We start from the raw sequence: 15,465 nt of genomic DNA on the forward strand, positions 1-15,465 counted from the left end.
TTGCATTAAAAATGCATAACTTAAGAACATAAAAAACTTAAGACACTTAATAATTAAAGTTTAAATCAGCAAACTCGAAGCATAGTTGACTTAAATCGCGCAACCCACCTCAGATCAGATCAGAGCAACATCAAACACAATGGAGCGACACGTCTGCAAATTATAGAAACTGGTCAGACGGGTAAAAGAAGAAAATGGGAACTTATCATGGGACATAAAACCGTGTGCAAAGCGTACCGGACATGTTTGGTGAAATGCATCTGTTTCAGCCAGTCATACCTGAAGAGCTTAAAGGATTTTGAAACGTGGTTTTTGATGAATGCTCATCAATTCTGTCACGATGTTTTCGAAAGGTAGCCAAAACTTTTCTTATATTTTGTCTGACGTTTTCCTTTTAGCCTTAATGTCTTATTGTAGACTATTATATTCTATATCTATTATATTCTATTCTATGTCACTACATGTATCATCAAGTAACCTCCGAATTTACTTTAACTTTCAGCTATTTTGAAAAAATGTTGACATATAAGCCTATATCATGGCATTTCTGCAGAAAGACCAGTCTTTTCATCTCTGAAAAGGAAATGAATACGTTTTATTAATTAATATTTATTCAATATTAACATTTTTGGACAAATGCAAAAAAAAAGCTTTAATGATAAAATGTGAAAGACGTGAACAGATTCAATATTTTTAGCAGATAAACACTTATTAACACACATAAATTCGTTCACCACATCATGACAGAAATATCACACACTCACCTTCTTCTGATATGTCTCATTGGCTTAAATGCATGTTTCACTTGTTCAAGGATTTGCAATGTTTAGATACACGTAGCCCTATATTTTGACATGAAATGCCCATACCTCTGTGTCTTTAAGTAGGCTACTATTTGTCACAAGTTCACATCATGAACATACATAAGGAAATAATATCACGTACAGTCAAGGGAGACATTTTACTATGGTTACACATTTATTAATATATTTTCAAAATGATATGGTTAACAGTAGCCTATTTGTTCTCAGTTTAAATAAATTAGTTCGTGCCGTATGAACCAACAAAAAATAGTTTGTATTATCCATTAACATGGTAATTAAAAATCCTCATGCTTGCTTCTCACAGTCGTGATTTGGCACAAACATTAAACAAAAGTACAGAGAACATTTGAAAGTGATGCAGAAACTCACATTTATATTACGGTAATATAATTTTAATATGAATATTTTTTAAAAGGAAACGATACAGAATAAAGCAAGAAAATAAGTAGGGATGGGGGCTAAAAGATTCGACTTTAAGAGTTTTTATCAATCGATTTGACACATTTCTCTAAACTCAAGTCATTGTTCTCAAAACAGTTAACACAGAGATCTGAACACTTTGTAATTGTCCTCAACAGGGGGAAATTCTAAATGCTAAAAACGCTTAATGTGGCTTAATGTACTAACACGGGGATTTTAACCATCCAAACTCACTAAATATCATACTAATTAAAGTCCCTGTAAAGTCATTTTAAAGTATGTGTTTTGAGCTTTTCACACCACAGAAAAATGTGTTATTAACCACCCAGCCAAATTTAAATGATTAAAAAAAATCTGCAAGTAAATAAAATAAGTTATCAAAATCTCGAAAAAATAGGCAGCGCTCTTTGCTCTCAAACGCTTGGGGCGTGTCCGCTGTCGGCGCTGAAACCACACCCACTCGCGAGAGCTGCCACTTGTCTAATGAGTCAAACATACTGATGCATATAAACAAAAGAATCACGTTTGAGGGTTGCACATTTTAGTAGAGTTACTGTGGACTACCTACTAACTATAACATACGCAAACTCGGTAACTTACACTCATTGGTGGGCACGTAGCCTACTGCCGGACTGTCGAGTCGACAAATGACGGTGCCGCGAGACGGGAGGAAATAAGTAGACCGAGCTGTATTGTATATTATAACAACCATGTTATATGCATTTGCATGACGAAGGCATTACTAGCTAAATGTACAAAGGGCTGTATGACTGCAATGACACTCGAGACCAGGCACGTGCACACATCAAAAAAGGGGCTTGAGCACCTTTTTCTTCCTGGAGAGAAAGTGCCCTTTTTTCTGGGGTGCTTTTTTTTTTTTTTTTTTTTTTTAATAAATGAATATATATATTCCTGTTTGCGCACAGCTTCCCTGTCAAACAAATATATTTACTGTATAAAAAAAATAAAAAAAAAAAAATAATAATAAAATATAGCTGCGAGCAGCGATGGCGGGCCCAAGCCAGGTGGCACCGCCACCCCGGTGGCTTCAGGGCAACTGTGCACAGCGGGCAATAGGCACTTAAAACGGTTAAACATCAAAGGACTATGTCAAATTCACTCCACATTTACTGCACTAAAAGGTGCCGTTATAGAGCCCCTCCTCCCTGCCCATTTTCAAAGGATTACATGTGCCAAGTTTTAACATTATTCTGATGAATTTTGAAGCAAATCAGGTAAAAATAAGAGGGTGATCTCAATGTATGCTGAAAGTGACACATTTTCTGCTTCCAGTTGGTGGCGCTATGACTTTGAATCACAATAGTCAAATCCATGTGATCAGCCTTGTACAACGAAGACTAAGCCAAAGTTTCATCAAAATCAATTAATGTATGCAGAAGTTATAACACTTTGTTTCCCTTTTCTTGCCATAAATTCGTTGCCTCGCCACGGCCAAACCGTTTGAGATATCCAAAATCCGTTTGCAATTAAACAACTTCAATGTGTTAGCAACAAGTTAAAAAAAGCTTGGTGTAAATTGGATAAACCCTGTAGGAGTAGTAGTATAAAATTCATAGCCTGTTTTTTCAAAAAATTAACATTCAAACCAAAATAGCTGACTTCCTGTTGGTCGGAGCTAATGAATGTAAATTAGAAAATTGTCCGGCTTGATGAGAATAATATGTGTACCGAGTTTGGTGACTGTAGGAAAAACTAACCCCCCCACTTTTGTCAAAAGGTGGCGCTACTGAGCCCCTCCACCACGCCCATTTCTATGGCTTTGTCCATGTCTACTGGTTGACAATATTGATGTGTGTGTCGAGTTTCATGCAATTTGAAGCATGTTAAGAGCCTCAAAAACACTCAAGAATATTATTACAGTTTGACCTGTTGCCATGGCAACAATATTTCAAATATCAAAAATCCTGTCATAGGTCTACATCTGCTGTGTATTGACATTACACTGATGAAGTTTGAAGCAAATCAGGTAAAAATAAGAGGGTGATCTCAAAACATTTCAAAAAGTGATACACTTCCTGCTGCCAGTTGGTGGCGCTATAACCTTGACTCACAATAGTCACATCCATGTGATCAGACTCCTATAACGAACATACTCGTGAAGTTTCATAAAGATCAATATATGTATTAAGACGTTATAACACATTTCCTGTTTCCTTTTTCTCGCCATAAATTCGTTGCCTCGCCACGGCCAAACCGTTCGAGATATCAAAAATTCCCTGGCAATTTTTAATCATCAGTGTCTTGACTTCATGCTGACCGAGTTTGGTGGCGATCGGATTAATCGTCTAGGAGGAGTATATCAAATTCCAGAGCATGCGTTTTTCAAACAACCCTTAATAGCTGACTTCCTGTTGGCGTGGCGTTTAACTTAGAGTACGAAAGTTGTTCGGCCCGATGAGGTCTATATGTGTACCGAGTTTCATACTAATACGTGCAAGCGTGTTTAATATATGGACCAAATTTTCAGACTTTTTTCAAGGGGGCGCTGTCGAGCCCCCCTGCCACGCCCGGGTACCAGCCTCTCCGGCGTCCTAATGGCCGCGGATTCCAATGTGTGTGCCAATTTTCAAGAGTTTTTGAGCATGTTAAGGCCCCCAAAAAGCCCCGGAAGACGGAAAAAAAAAAAAAAAATAATAATAATAATCCTTAGAAGAACAAGAGGGCCCTGCGCGAATTTTCGCTTGGGCCCTAAAAAAACTATATCAGGTCGGCTTTGTCGAGTTCAGATGCCCTCACTCCGCGACACGCCATTCATGCCCGCACGCACGCACGCGCGCCCTACCTCACCTCACCTCACCTCACCTCGAGTTTGCTGCTGGCTGAAAACTTGTGACAACTATTTCCGCGAAAATGCAACTGCTGCCTGGCGATAAGAAGCGAAAAAGAAAAAAGGCCCTAGATGGATGCATCCCGTGCATTTCTTTCAGGTAGGCTAGCCATTGTTCACAAACCTGAAAGTTTTGTCTATTTAAGGGCTATTTATACATTTAACGCTGCATTAATAGTTTGACCACAATCAACACATCTGCCTGATTTGATACTAATGAAATATATGTCATATTATAATTTAAATTATTGTATTGTGCTATGCATTGCGTTTTGAACCATGGTAAACACTTGACCGATAGGTTGGGCTGTCAATACCAGAAGAGGAGCATCCATGAACCACATTATTAGACAGTTTTCTAAGGATGCATGGTTTATTAAAACCATTTAAAAATCATAATACAGCATCAGCTACATAATGCTATTCTTAAATCTACGCTTACACATGATAATACATCAATACAAGTTTAAACCCTCGCTCTGTCTTTGCATGTTTGATGTCCACATATTCTTGTTGAAGAAATTACAGTGACTGTAGCATTTCTATCATGGTTGGCTTTGATCGTGGATTTGATCATGCTGTGCTGTCTAACAACAAAAATCAGCAGGCTTTTGGCGCCCTCTGCAGGCATTTGTTATAACATATAATGTATTAACAGTTCAGGAAATTTTTTTTTGATGTGTTTAAATATGCAGATTAGCTTATTTTGGTTAATTTAGAAGAAATCTACAGATGCAAACAGATGGAGGGTAGTAGGCTTAAAACAAACTCCATCTAAATGTGTAGGGTTAGGGTTAAATTTTCTTTCCATTAGAGTAAAAGACGTGGCAGCAAAAATGGACCTTATAATTGTAAAATTGTAAAATCTTAAAATTGTCCACTTCATGAAAGAAGTATTCCAATAACACCAAAAAATTAAAACGATTTATTGATTTGTGCAAAATAAACAAATTATTAGTGAAACTATGTTCCTCTCCTTGGTGCAGTCATTTATTCTAAATATATAGGCTACTTGAAAATAGTTGCTGTTGACTTCTCTTGTGATAAACCTATTGAATACTAAAGAAGACCATGGTCTCTGTGTGAACTGATTATTTTGTAGAAATCTGTGGAGTATAAAACAATTGCATGAGTGTAAGTGAAGTCAAAGTTGTCTTAATATATTTAAGGGTTCGTTATTTTTTAAATAAATAATTATGAAAAGTGCCCTTTTTTCCACTTGAGCCCCTGCCCCCCAAAATGTCTATGCACGTCCCTGCTCGAGACCATAGGCTCGAGACACAGCGAGTGAACCGCTGTAGAGGCGGCGCCACGCTCGGTGCGTCATCGACAGTTATATCCACCTGTTTCCGCGGGGCGCTACTGTAAAAGAGAACGTGGGTACAACTTCCGGTGAGGCGGCGGAAGTAGCATACCAATGGTATTTTGTGTTCTAATTAGCGAAGAGGCTAAGTGTTTTTTGGATCATTGTTTACTTTGTAAAGTTTCAAATCTTTATGAGAGATGTCGTTACGGTGCTCAGGGACAACATCTCAGTTTACTACATTACAGTTTTTCTCCATTGGTTTGGCTCATTTTTTGAAACAGAAATTACATTCTCAAAACTCTAAGATCATTTGGCAAAACAGTCTTTTCAGTTCATCACAACACTATAGCTCACTTGCAAAAGCTAATATCTCTCCCAAAACTGTTCACTCATGTTTAAAAACTAAATCCCTTTACCAAATAAATAGTCAGTGCCACAGAAATGGCAAAGATCCCTCTCAATTGCTTTGGCTCATTTCTCGAAATAGACCGGACATTCTCAACACACTTGGTGCTTTTGTCAAAATAATGTGGATGGTTCGGCACAACACCATGGTTCACCTGCAAAAGCTCATACCTCTCCCAAAACAGTTCACTCATGTGTCAAAACTAAATTTCCTTCTCATTTAAACAGTCAGTGCCCCCAAAATGCTTCGTCCCTTTGGCATTGTGTAAGCACTGCAAGTCAGAATGTTTAGATGTTTTGTCACTATGGCAGGGGACCATTGAAATATCCCTCATGCCCACCTTTCAGTCTTAGCCCAGTCCTTCATTGACAATGGTTACTGTACTGTTTTTGTCTAGCCAGCATAATACATTAGAACTGTAATGGGTCATTGTATGGGACAATGTGAATTTCCACCGTGGCCTGCTCATCAGGACCTGGTTCACTACTCATCCAAGGATGGTCATGGTGTTCCTACCACCTTAATCTCCTTTCCTCAATCCTATTGAGGAGTTTTTTCTCTGCTTGCAGGTGGAGAGTGTATGAGCATCGGGCTCAAGATCAGAGGTCCCTGCTCCATGCAATGGATGCTGTGTCTGAGGATATTACAGGAAATCATTGTAGGGGATGGTTGTGACATGCACTGTGTAAAAAACTGAAAAAAAAGGCCACAGATTCTCGTCCACATCACAGCGTATATTCTCCTTTGAAATGCAATGAGGGAAGAAACGGTGTGCATGTCGCAACCATCCCCTACAATGATCTCCTGTAATATCCTCACATGCTGTGTCCATTGCTTGGAGCAGGGACCTCTGATCTTGAGCCCGATGCTCATACACTCTCCACATCCAAGCAGAGAAAAACTCCTCAATAGGATTGAGAGTAAGGTAGTAGGAACACCATAACCATCCTTAGATGAGTAGTGTACCAGGTGAGCGGGCCACGGTGGAAATTCAAAATTTCCCATACAATGACATATCATGGTAGGTGAGGCCCTATGAGACCTCTCTCATTTTTAGGGTTCAAATCAAAATGAAGGCGGTCCAAGAAGATGAGAAGCTTCTGTGTATTGTATGGGCCAAGTGTATTGTAACGCCTCCTTCGTTAGTCAAGTTCTAGTTTCACCTGACTGTCAATTGCTGTAATAAATTTATCAAATGTTCCAAGGATTCATATATGGTATTCATGGTATTATGTTCTTGACTAATATTGACAATTGAGCACACTATTGTGCACATGATGACTTATACAATGAAATGACGCTGTAACATTTTGGAGCTAACGACCATTAGACTGAGAATCAACAATCAGTTTAGATCAACATGATCTATTCACTTGAAAATTGTGCTAAATGTAGGCTACCTGTACTTAATCATTTGCAAAAATTTACTGAGACATTGAGACATGTACTTAGACATTTGCAATCTGATGAAATGATGAGAAATTCAATTCTGTTGTGAACAATTGCGAAGTGGTTTGGAGATTTGTCCATGTTGTTTTGAGAATGTAATTTCTGTTTCAAGAAATGAGCCAAACCAATGGAGAAAAACTGTAATATCACAATACAATAAACAGTTTTCGTGCCCTTAATTGCTTTTTACTTTACTGACCTTCCACAAAAGTGCTGCTGCATGACTAGAGCATCCTGACCCTGCAATACATGAACAACCCGCTGTCTGTACTTCCCGTCACTGATGCTAGCACCAAAGCCTTATGATGTTATTGACTCCTAACGTGTCGTGCGTGCCAGAGCCAGTCGTGTTTCCACTGTATGCGATGCTAAAGGCTACTTATGTTAACCACTGCGATAATACACTTATGGAAAATATCAGAGACTGCTTGAGGAATGAAGACAGTTCTTATGTGATTATAATCGTGTATTTATTTGGTTTAATGTTTTATCTGTCTCTTCCCTGTGCCTGTTGATTCCTGACAAATGCATATTTCACAGATTCACACTCCGGTTTACTCGTATAACTCATAACTCTTGTTGACTTCTCATGAGCTCCCTCTGTTGCTTTGGCTGAAAAGATCAGGATAGATAGACGGAGAGATCGCGCAAACATCCTCGGATATCAATCATCGCATAATTTAGAGGAAAATCAATAGAAAGTCTCAGAAAAGTGACGTAAACATAGGGTATGTTATCAATATATTTCTAAATGTGTAAGCCTTTAGATTTAAAAGCCTTAATGGAATTGTTTTTTGCAATTTTGTGATCGCAAATAAATGGAAGCAGGCCTAACTGAATAGGTCTGTTTTCTTTTTATGTCAATATAAATATCAGTTAGATTTAGCATGATTGGTGTGCACTCCTGACATAAATTAATACATTACTATTACTGTAACATTTTTTATTGTAAAACATTGTTCACGCTGGGTTTTTCTCCTAGGGGTTTTTTTCCACCCCTGGGAGTCAGCCGACATTGGCTTAATGTAGCACCATCTTGTATATGTTACATATTACCACGCTTGGTTGTACAGCTTATTTTTAACCACTTCCCTTTTTCTGTGCTTCTAATATGTAAAGCTGCTTTGAACAATTACCAATTGTAAAAGCGCTATATAAATAAATTTGACTTGACTTGACTTCAAATATTGATGCCGGAATCTTAAATCTTTAAAGAAAAAACAAACATTCGCAAGTTTGGATCGTTAAATCTTGAATCACTGTCAACTGCTGAATGAATGAGTGTCACGTCCAGCTTGTTTACTTCGAACCGGAAGACACTCCCACATTTGACGCAAGGCCTCATGGGGCGTAGGAAACTTGTGGATAGTGTTAGGGGAGGGGCTATGCTCGGGGGACGATGTGTGTCATTAGACCCCCGTTTTAGCTTCGCCCAAAAAATCCTGAGCAGAGACTTGGTGAAAAACTGTTTAACGCTCTAACTTCACAATTTGTTTTAGCAATACATTTGTAACATTTATAAAGTGTTTAGAAAGAATTCTTAGAATTGACTTTACAGGGACTTTAAATGTACTATGTGTAAAAAATCAGATGAGCTCAGAATATGATCTTAATAAAAATATCATCAAAGTAGTCCATGTGACATCAGTGGGTTAGTTAGAAGTTTTTGAAGCATTGAAAATACGTTTTGGTCCAAAAATAACAAAAACCACGACTTTATTCAGCATTGTATTCTCTTCCGGGTCTGCTGTCAATCCGGGTTCATGACTCCACAGATGCTGCTGACGTGTTATCTAGTGCGCCCGAGCTTCGTTTACAGTCTGAGGGAGACGCACACTGTATTCAAGCTATTCTACATTGTTTGTATTTTGATATTGCTATATTTTTTAGAATGGTGCGTAAGTGCGCATGTTGCGGATGTCCTAATCGGCGAAAACAATGACAGGTTTTGTACCTGTACAAACAGGTTTGTACAGGTTGTCCTTCAATTCATGCAAATTATAATCACATGCTTCATTTTCTCAAAACACTGTGCTTACATTTCTCAGATGTTTTCACAGTAGCTCATACAGCCAACCAAAACTTTAACTGAAAAACAATTGCAGCTCCTTTTTTTTTCTCAACTGCTTACACACAAAATCCTTACTTGTCACACAATTTCTGAAACCTGACTCAAACACCAGAACCACACACCTTCGACTCAGTTTTCAATTTCATAAAACATTTTTAGCAAAACACAACACACAGTTCTCTATGTGAGTCATTCCACGAAACCAGTACGATGTACACATTTTTAGATTTTTTACCAAAATGTATTACTTTTCTGAAAACCCCACAACATTAATGACAGAAAAACATATTTTCCCATTATTATTGGTCATTATTTTAAGTTATGGACACTATGGGAGCTCTCTGAATAATATTATAAAATTATTTTCCTATTAATCAGATATCCCTTACACTAATTCAGTAATTTCAAATATAAAAGTTACATAAAATCTCACACTTTTGCTATACTAAAGCCTGAAATAGGCACTTTTTGTGACAGCAAACTCATATTTTATTTTATTTTATTTTTTTAATCAAAGGCTTAACTTCAGTATTTGAACTAAAATCATTATTCTTATGATTCCTCTGAACATTTCCGACAGAATTCAACTAACTTTAAATGACTTTTTCATAAACTTAACAAAAAATTATATATATATATATATATAACTGTGAGCAGAAATGGCGGGCCTAAGCCCGGTGGCACAGACACCCCGGTGGCTTCAGGGCAACCGTGCACAGCAGGCAATAGGCAGTTAAAATGGTTAAACATCGAAGGACTATGTCAAATTCACTCTACATTTACTGCCCTATAAGATAGCGCTATTGAGCCCCTCCTCCCTGCCCATTTCTAATGCTTTGTCCATGTCTACTGGTTAACAATCCTGATGTGTGTGTGGAGTTTCAAACAATTTGAAGCATGTTAAGAATCTCAAAAGCATCCAAAACAAATATTAAAGTTTGATGTGTTGCCAAGGCAACTGTGTTTGAGATATCACGATTCTTTTCAAAGGACTACATCTGCCATGTTTTGACATTATTCAAATGAAGTTTGAAGCAAATCAAGTAAACATAACAGAGTGAACTCAATGCATTTTGAAAGTGACACACTTCTTGCTGCCAGTTGGTGGCGCTATCACTTTGACTCACAATAGTAACATCCATGTGATCAGACTCCTATATCGAACACACTGCTGAAGTTTCATAAACATCAATCAATGTATGCAGACGTTATAACTAGGGCTGTGTATCACCAACAATGTCACGATACGATACGCATCACGATACTAAAGCCACGATACGATACGTATCACGATATGGTTCAATTTAGAATTTAAATTTCTTTTGAGCAGAGTTTAGTAACAGTAATATGTGTTTATTGAATAACCAGTGTTATAACCGTCATGATAGCTGAAAAAAACTTTTGTTTTTGTCATTAAAAAAAACAATGATTTAAATTAAATATAAAAAAAGTCACAAAAAAGCTTCTTTTAAAAGCTTGCTTTTAAAGTCACTCCCTCAGTAACTGAATTGACAATTATAGTGACACTGAAGCATATCAACAAAGCTCAATGACTAATTTCACTTGCAACAGTAAGTTGACTTGTAAGAAAACTAAGTTAGTTCATTATCGGCTATAATATTATAATAATGTCTATACTGCCTGTTTTTGTTTTTTTTGTAATCTCTAAAAATGATTTTTTTTTGGATATCAACTAAAAATATGTTCAAGAACAACATACGTTTTTATTAACGTGGTCTACAAAATATGCGCTACATGAGTTTACAAAACACACTTAACAATAAGATTCATTTATTAAACATCAGATAACATGAACCAACCATGAGCTATACATTTGTTGCTGTATCAGTAGCTATACACATACTAATTAAATGCGCAGGTCTCCTCTCGTGCGTCCTCCCCACTGGATGAGGCCAATATCACTTTCGTTTCGCTTTCAGATATCTCTATTATATATGCCATCACTGCTTTTAACTTTCTAGATGTAATTACCGAAATCAAAACAGTCCATAAACTATATCCTCACGAAAACGTCAGTCAAGCTAGCTCGCGCCTCAACCTGAGAGATCGGCCTTCAAATTTCTCGGTTTCTAAATGGACGGTTTGGCTTGATTGATAAACGCTAACATTCAGCCATGATTTATATACCATCGACCTGTCCTAAAACGTTAGCACGCTTTGATCGATGATTTGGAGATTGCGTTTTTGTCCGTTCAAGAGCGTCACGTGACGTCACGTGATTGGCTAGATTTAAAAGCAAAACAGACATGATACGCAGCTGCTGTATCGATAAGCGTATCGTCAGGAGTTCATGACGATGTATCGTTGTATCGATATTCTGAGCACAGCCCTAGTTATAACACACTTCCTGTTTCCCTTTTCTCACCATAAATTTGTTGCCTCGCCACGGCCAAACCGTTCGACGTATCAAAAATCCGCTGCCAATTTTTCATCATCAGTGTCTTGACTTCATGCTGACCGTGTTTGTTGGTGATCGGATTAATCACCCAGGAGGAGTATATCAAATTCCAGAGCATGCGTTTTTCAAACAACCCATTATAACCGACTTCCTGATGGGGTGGCGTAGAACTTAGAGCATGAAAGTTGTTCCTTTTCTTTAGGGTTCAGGTCAGGGGACTGGGACGACCATGGCAGAAGCTTCATTTTGTGCACATTTTTGTATTGTTTTGGATCATTGTCCTGATGAACAATCCAACCAGGGCCCATTATTGTATTTCTAGCATTACTGATTTTTATCTGTTAGTAGTTGATAGAATCCATGATGCCATGTATCTGAACAAGATGTCCAGGACCTCCAGCAGAAAAATAGGCTCACAACATTAAAGATCCAGCAGTATATTAAACTTTATTTTTTATCCATATATGCACCAAATCCATCTGGTGGGTTTGTTGCCCAAAAACTCTTGTTTTCGTTTCATCTGACTAGAAGCCAGTCCCTTTTGAAGTTTCAGTCGTGTGATGAATGATTAGGGGAATTTGTCCTTTGTGTTTCCTCATGTTTATACTCCTGTGGAACAGGAAGTCATGGCTGGACAATTTCATGTTCGTGATCACCCTGGTGTGCAAAAAAAAATTAAATATGAATGGGAATATACTTTACTATATTTTACTAGGGGTGCCAATTATTATGGCCAACGTGTTTTGGAGAAAAACATTTATTTCATAATGTGAGTTTCCCCTCACTTTCAACTGTTTCACTTCGATAAAAGGTTAGAATTTTGTGGATTTTTTTTAATGAATGATCAAAAAGATAAACATTGCAGATTTATTTTCACAAACACCTTTGCTCATATCTGCTAAGGATGCCAATATTAGTGGAGGGCACTGTATAATTACATTGTTTTATGAGTGGTGGATCTGACAAGTGGGTTTTTATCGTTAACTAAAACTAAACTATTAAAACATTTCTGTTGCTGAAATAAAGCTGAAATAAAATATAAATATAAAAACCTGAACTAAACAAAAACATAGAATCATAGCATTGGCAATAAACTGAAATAAGTTTAAGTTGAAGCATAAAAAATGATTAACTGGAAATGAATAAAACAGTTTGGATCCATTTCTCCATACGTGGGTTTTTCAAAACTCTTCGCACAGGAGTTTCTTTTCAAAACTGTTAAACTTAAGTTTAAAACCAAACATAATACAACACTGAATAAGGCAACAATTTGCTACATTTCTACAGAAATAAAGGAAACATATAGAGGGTGCACATTTAGCATGGATCACGTCCCCTCAGCTGGACTGAGTGGCAAACGAACCTGCTGCTTGACTGGATTTAATATGGGAAACTGGGAAAATGCAAGAAAAACAATTATCAGTTTAAATTAAAGTGTAGACTTAATATAGTGTTACTTATTCCGTATAAAAGATCCAGCGATATTGACATGCAGCCAGGAATCTTTTTCCTGACATTTACATGTGCCTGATTTTGATGCCGGGGAAATACATAAAGCAAATTTGGTTCTAAACGCTTTATAAACATACAATATATGTATAAATACAATATATTTATTTAAAAACATACAATTATGGAAAATATAAGATGGTAAATATTTAATTGATGTGTTGTCAATGCAATATACACATATTAATATCAGTGATGCCTTCATTCTGTGAGTGATGCCTACTGTCTTTAAGTTGTTTCCACATTAATTAGGAGAGTAACTGTGTAGTTATTACAATATAAAAATATTAAAATCTTCATTGTTTTTAATCGTGATTAATTACGGAAAAAATGTGTGATTAATTAGTTTTTTAATCGATTGACAGCACTAAAATAAATATATTTAAATTATTTGTAATTCAAAGAAATCCATAAAACTGTCATTTTAACTAGAAAAGCAAATCTTTAAAGGCAACATTGAATATTGACTTTACAAAGCCTGGTTTTGAAAGAAAGTTTAAAAAGCATCAAGTTTGAATGTTTTGACTTTTGTGAGATTTCATAGATGGAATATGTTTCTGACATTCATGTTTTTTTTTTTTTTTTTTATTCTACAGGAACTAAAGAGCAGATGGATAAACGCACATTTAAAACGTTTCTTGTTTTATTGTGTACTATCATTATTGTTTTCACACTTATTTTTGCATACACAAGCAATTATACTCGTTACCAATATATGGCTCCATTCTATAATAAGCCAAAAATCCCAGAGAATTTAAATTCAATAACGCCCATCAAAGACTCTGAGCATTTCATGGTGTCTGCGTTTATTGACCACAGACTGGACGGGGTCATTCGAGTCATCAGCATAATCAAGAGAAACAGTCTTCAGCAACTTTACTGTGTTTACTGCAATCCCACCAAGATGATTACTGAATATGACTGCAGAACTGTTCAGGCAGATGTCCAGATACACAGCGACCATTTTGGCTTCCCATTTCATGTCTCAGATGTGATTTGTAAAGGCAAGCACACGCAAAATGCAACACGTGTCCTCATATCTACTAAAGATTCAGACAACAGTAATAATAATACGGACTATCTGCCAATAAAAAATCGTGTCAGAACAAATACTTTCAAGTTTAACTTCACCATTTGCATCTCCAACGTCTTTGGCGACTACAACAATGTACTGCAGTTTGTTCAAACGATCGAGATGTACAAGCTTCTGGGTGTACAGCATGTTGTCGTCTATAACACTAGTTGTGGACCAGACCTGGAAAAGCTTTTAAAACATTATGAAACAGAGGGGATACTGGAGATTGTTTCATGGCCTATCGACAAGTTTCTGAACCCGTCTCCAGGCTGGAACTTCAAGGAATTCAAGGGCGATCTCCATTATTACGGTCAGTTAGTAACACTCAACGAGTGCATTTACAGAAACATGTATCAATCCAGGTACGTTCTCCTGAATGATATTGATGAGATCATCATGCCGTACAAACACACCAATTTACCATCTCTTATGAAGGATCTCCAGTCTGCTCATCCCGATGTAGGGGTGTTCATCATAGAGAACCACATATTCCCCAAAACACAGTTTGAGGACAGTGGGAAGTTCAAACGAGCAGAATGGCATAATATTCCTGGTGTCAATATCATGGAGCACATTTACCGAGAACCTGATCGAAAGAACGTTTTCAATCCCACCAAGATGATTGTCAATCCAAGGAAGGTGCAGCAAACCTCAGTACATTCCGTTTTGAATGACTTCGGAGGTTCTTACCATGTACCATTTGATGTATGTAGGATTGTACATGTGAGAGTCCCACTGCAGGGACGTCTTACCAAAGACCAACTGTCTGTAGACAAAAGAGTCTGGGACTTTGAGCAAGAACTGATCCCAAATGTTGACCAGGCACTGAGTTTTTCAGGTTTGTTAAGGCCTTAACAGTTTATTATATTTACACAAATGTGAGAAATTTAAAATGTATGCCAGTTGAGAAATATAATCTCAGCCTGATGAAGGCCAAGGTAAAATTAAAAAGGTAAAGCTTTTTGTTCATAAATACTGCACTGTACAGCTGATTGTTTCACATGTCTTTGTCCCTTTCATTTTCTGACTTCATTAAATACATGTCCTGTTAACTTCCTCTTTCCTTTTGGAGTTAAAATTACAGTAAATTTATCTTGGCAATTGTAAATGATAAATTATTATTAATTTTGCATTATTT

General features: G+C 37.0%; 1 protein-coding gene across 1 annotated transcript; it reads left to right on the forward strand.

Annotated features, from left to right (window-relative positions):
* Positions 1-253: 253 nt before the first annotated feature.
* On the forward strand, positions 254-15,182 carry LOC137023538 (uncharacterized). Its single transcript, XM_067390738.1, has 2 exons — positions 254-353; positions 13,849-15,182. The coding sequence occupies exons 1-2, from the start codon at positions 320-322 to the stop codon at positions 15,180-15,182; spliced, it is 1,368 nt and encodes a 455-aa protein (XP_067246839.1). The 5' UTR covers positions 254-319.
* Positions 15,183-15,465: the final 283 nt, after the last annotated feature.

This window comes from Chanodichthys erythropterus, chromosome 7 (assembly GCF_024489055.1).
Source record: "Chanodichthys erythropterus isolate Z2021 chromosome 7, ASM2448905v1, whole genome shotgun sequence".
NCBI classification, from domain to species: Eukaryota; Metazoa; Chordata; class Actinopteri; order Cypriniformes; family Xenocyprididae; genus Chanodichthys; species Chanodichthys erythropterus.

Coding starts and splice junctions, on each gene's coding strand:
- LOC137023538 (XM_067390738.1), top strand. CDS start 320: ATGCTCATCAATTCTGTCACGATGTTTTCGAAAG. Junction 354..13,848: donor TGTCACGATGTTTTCGAAAG/GTAGCCAAAACT, acceptor TTTATTCTACAG/GAACTAAAGAGCAGATGGAT.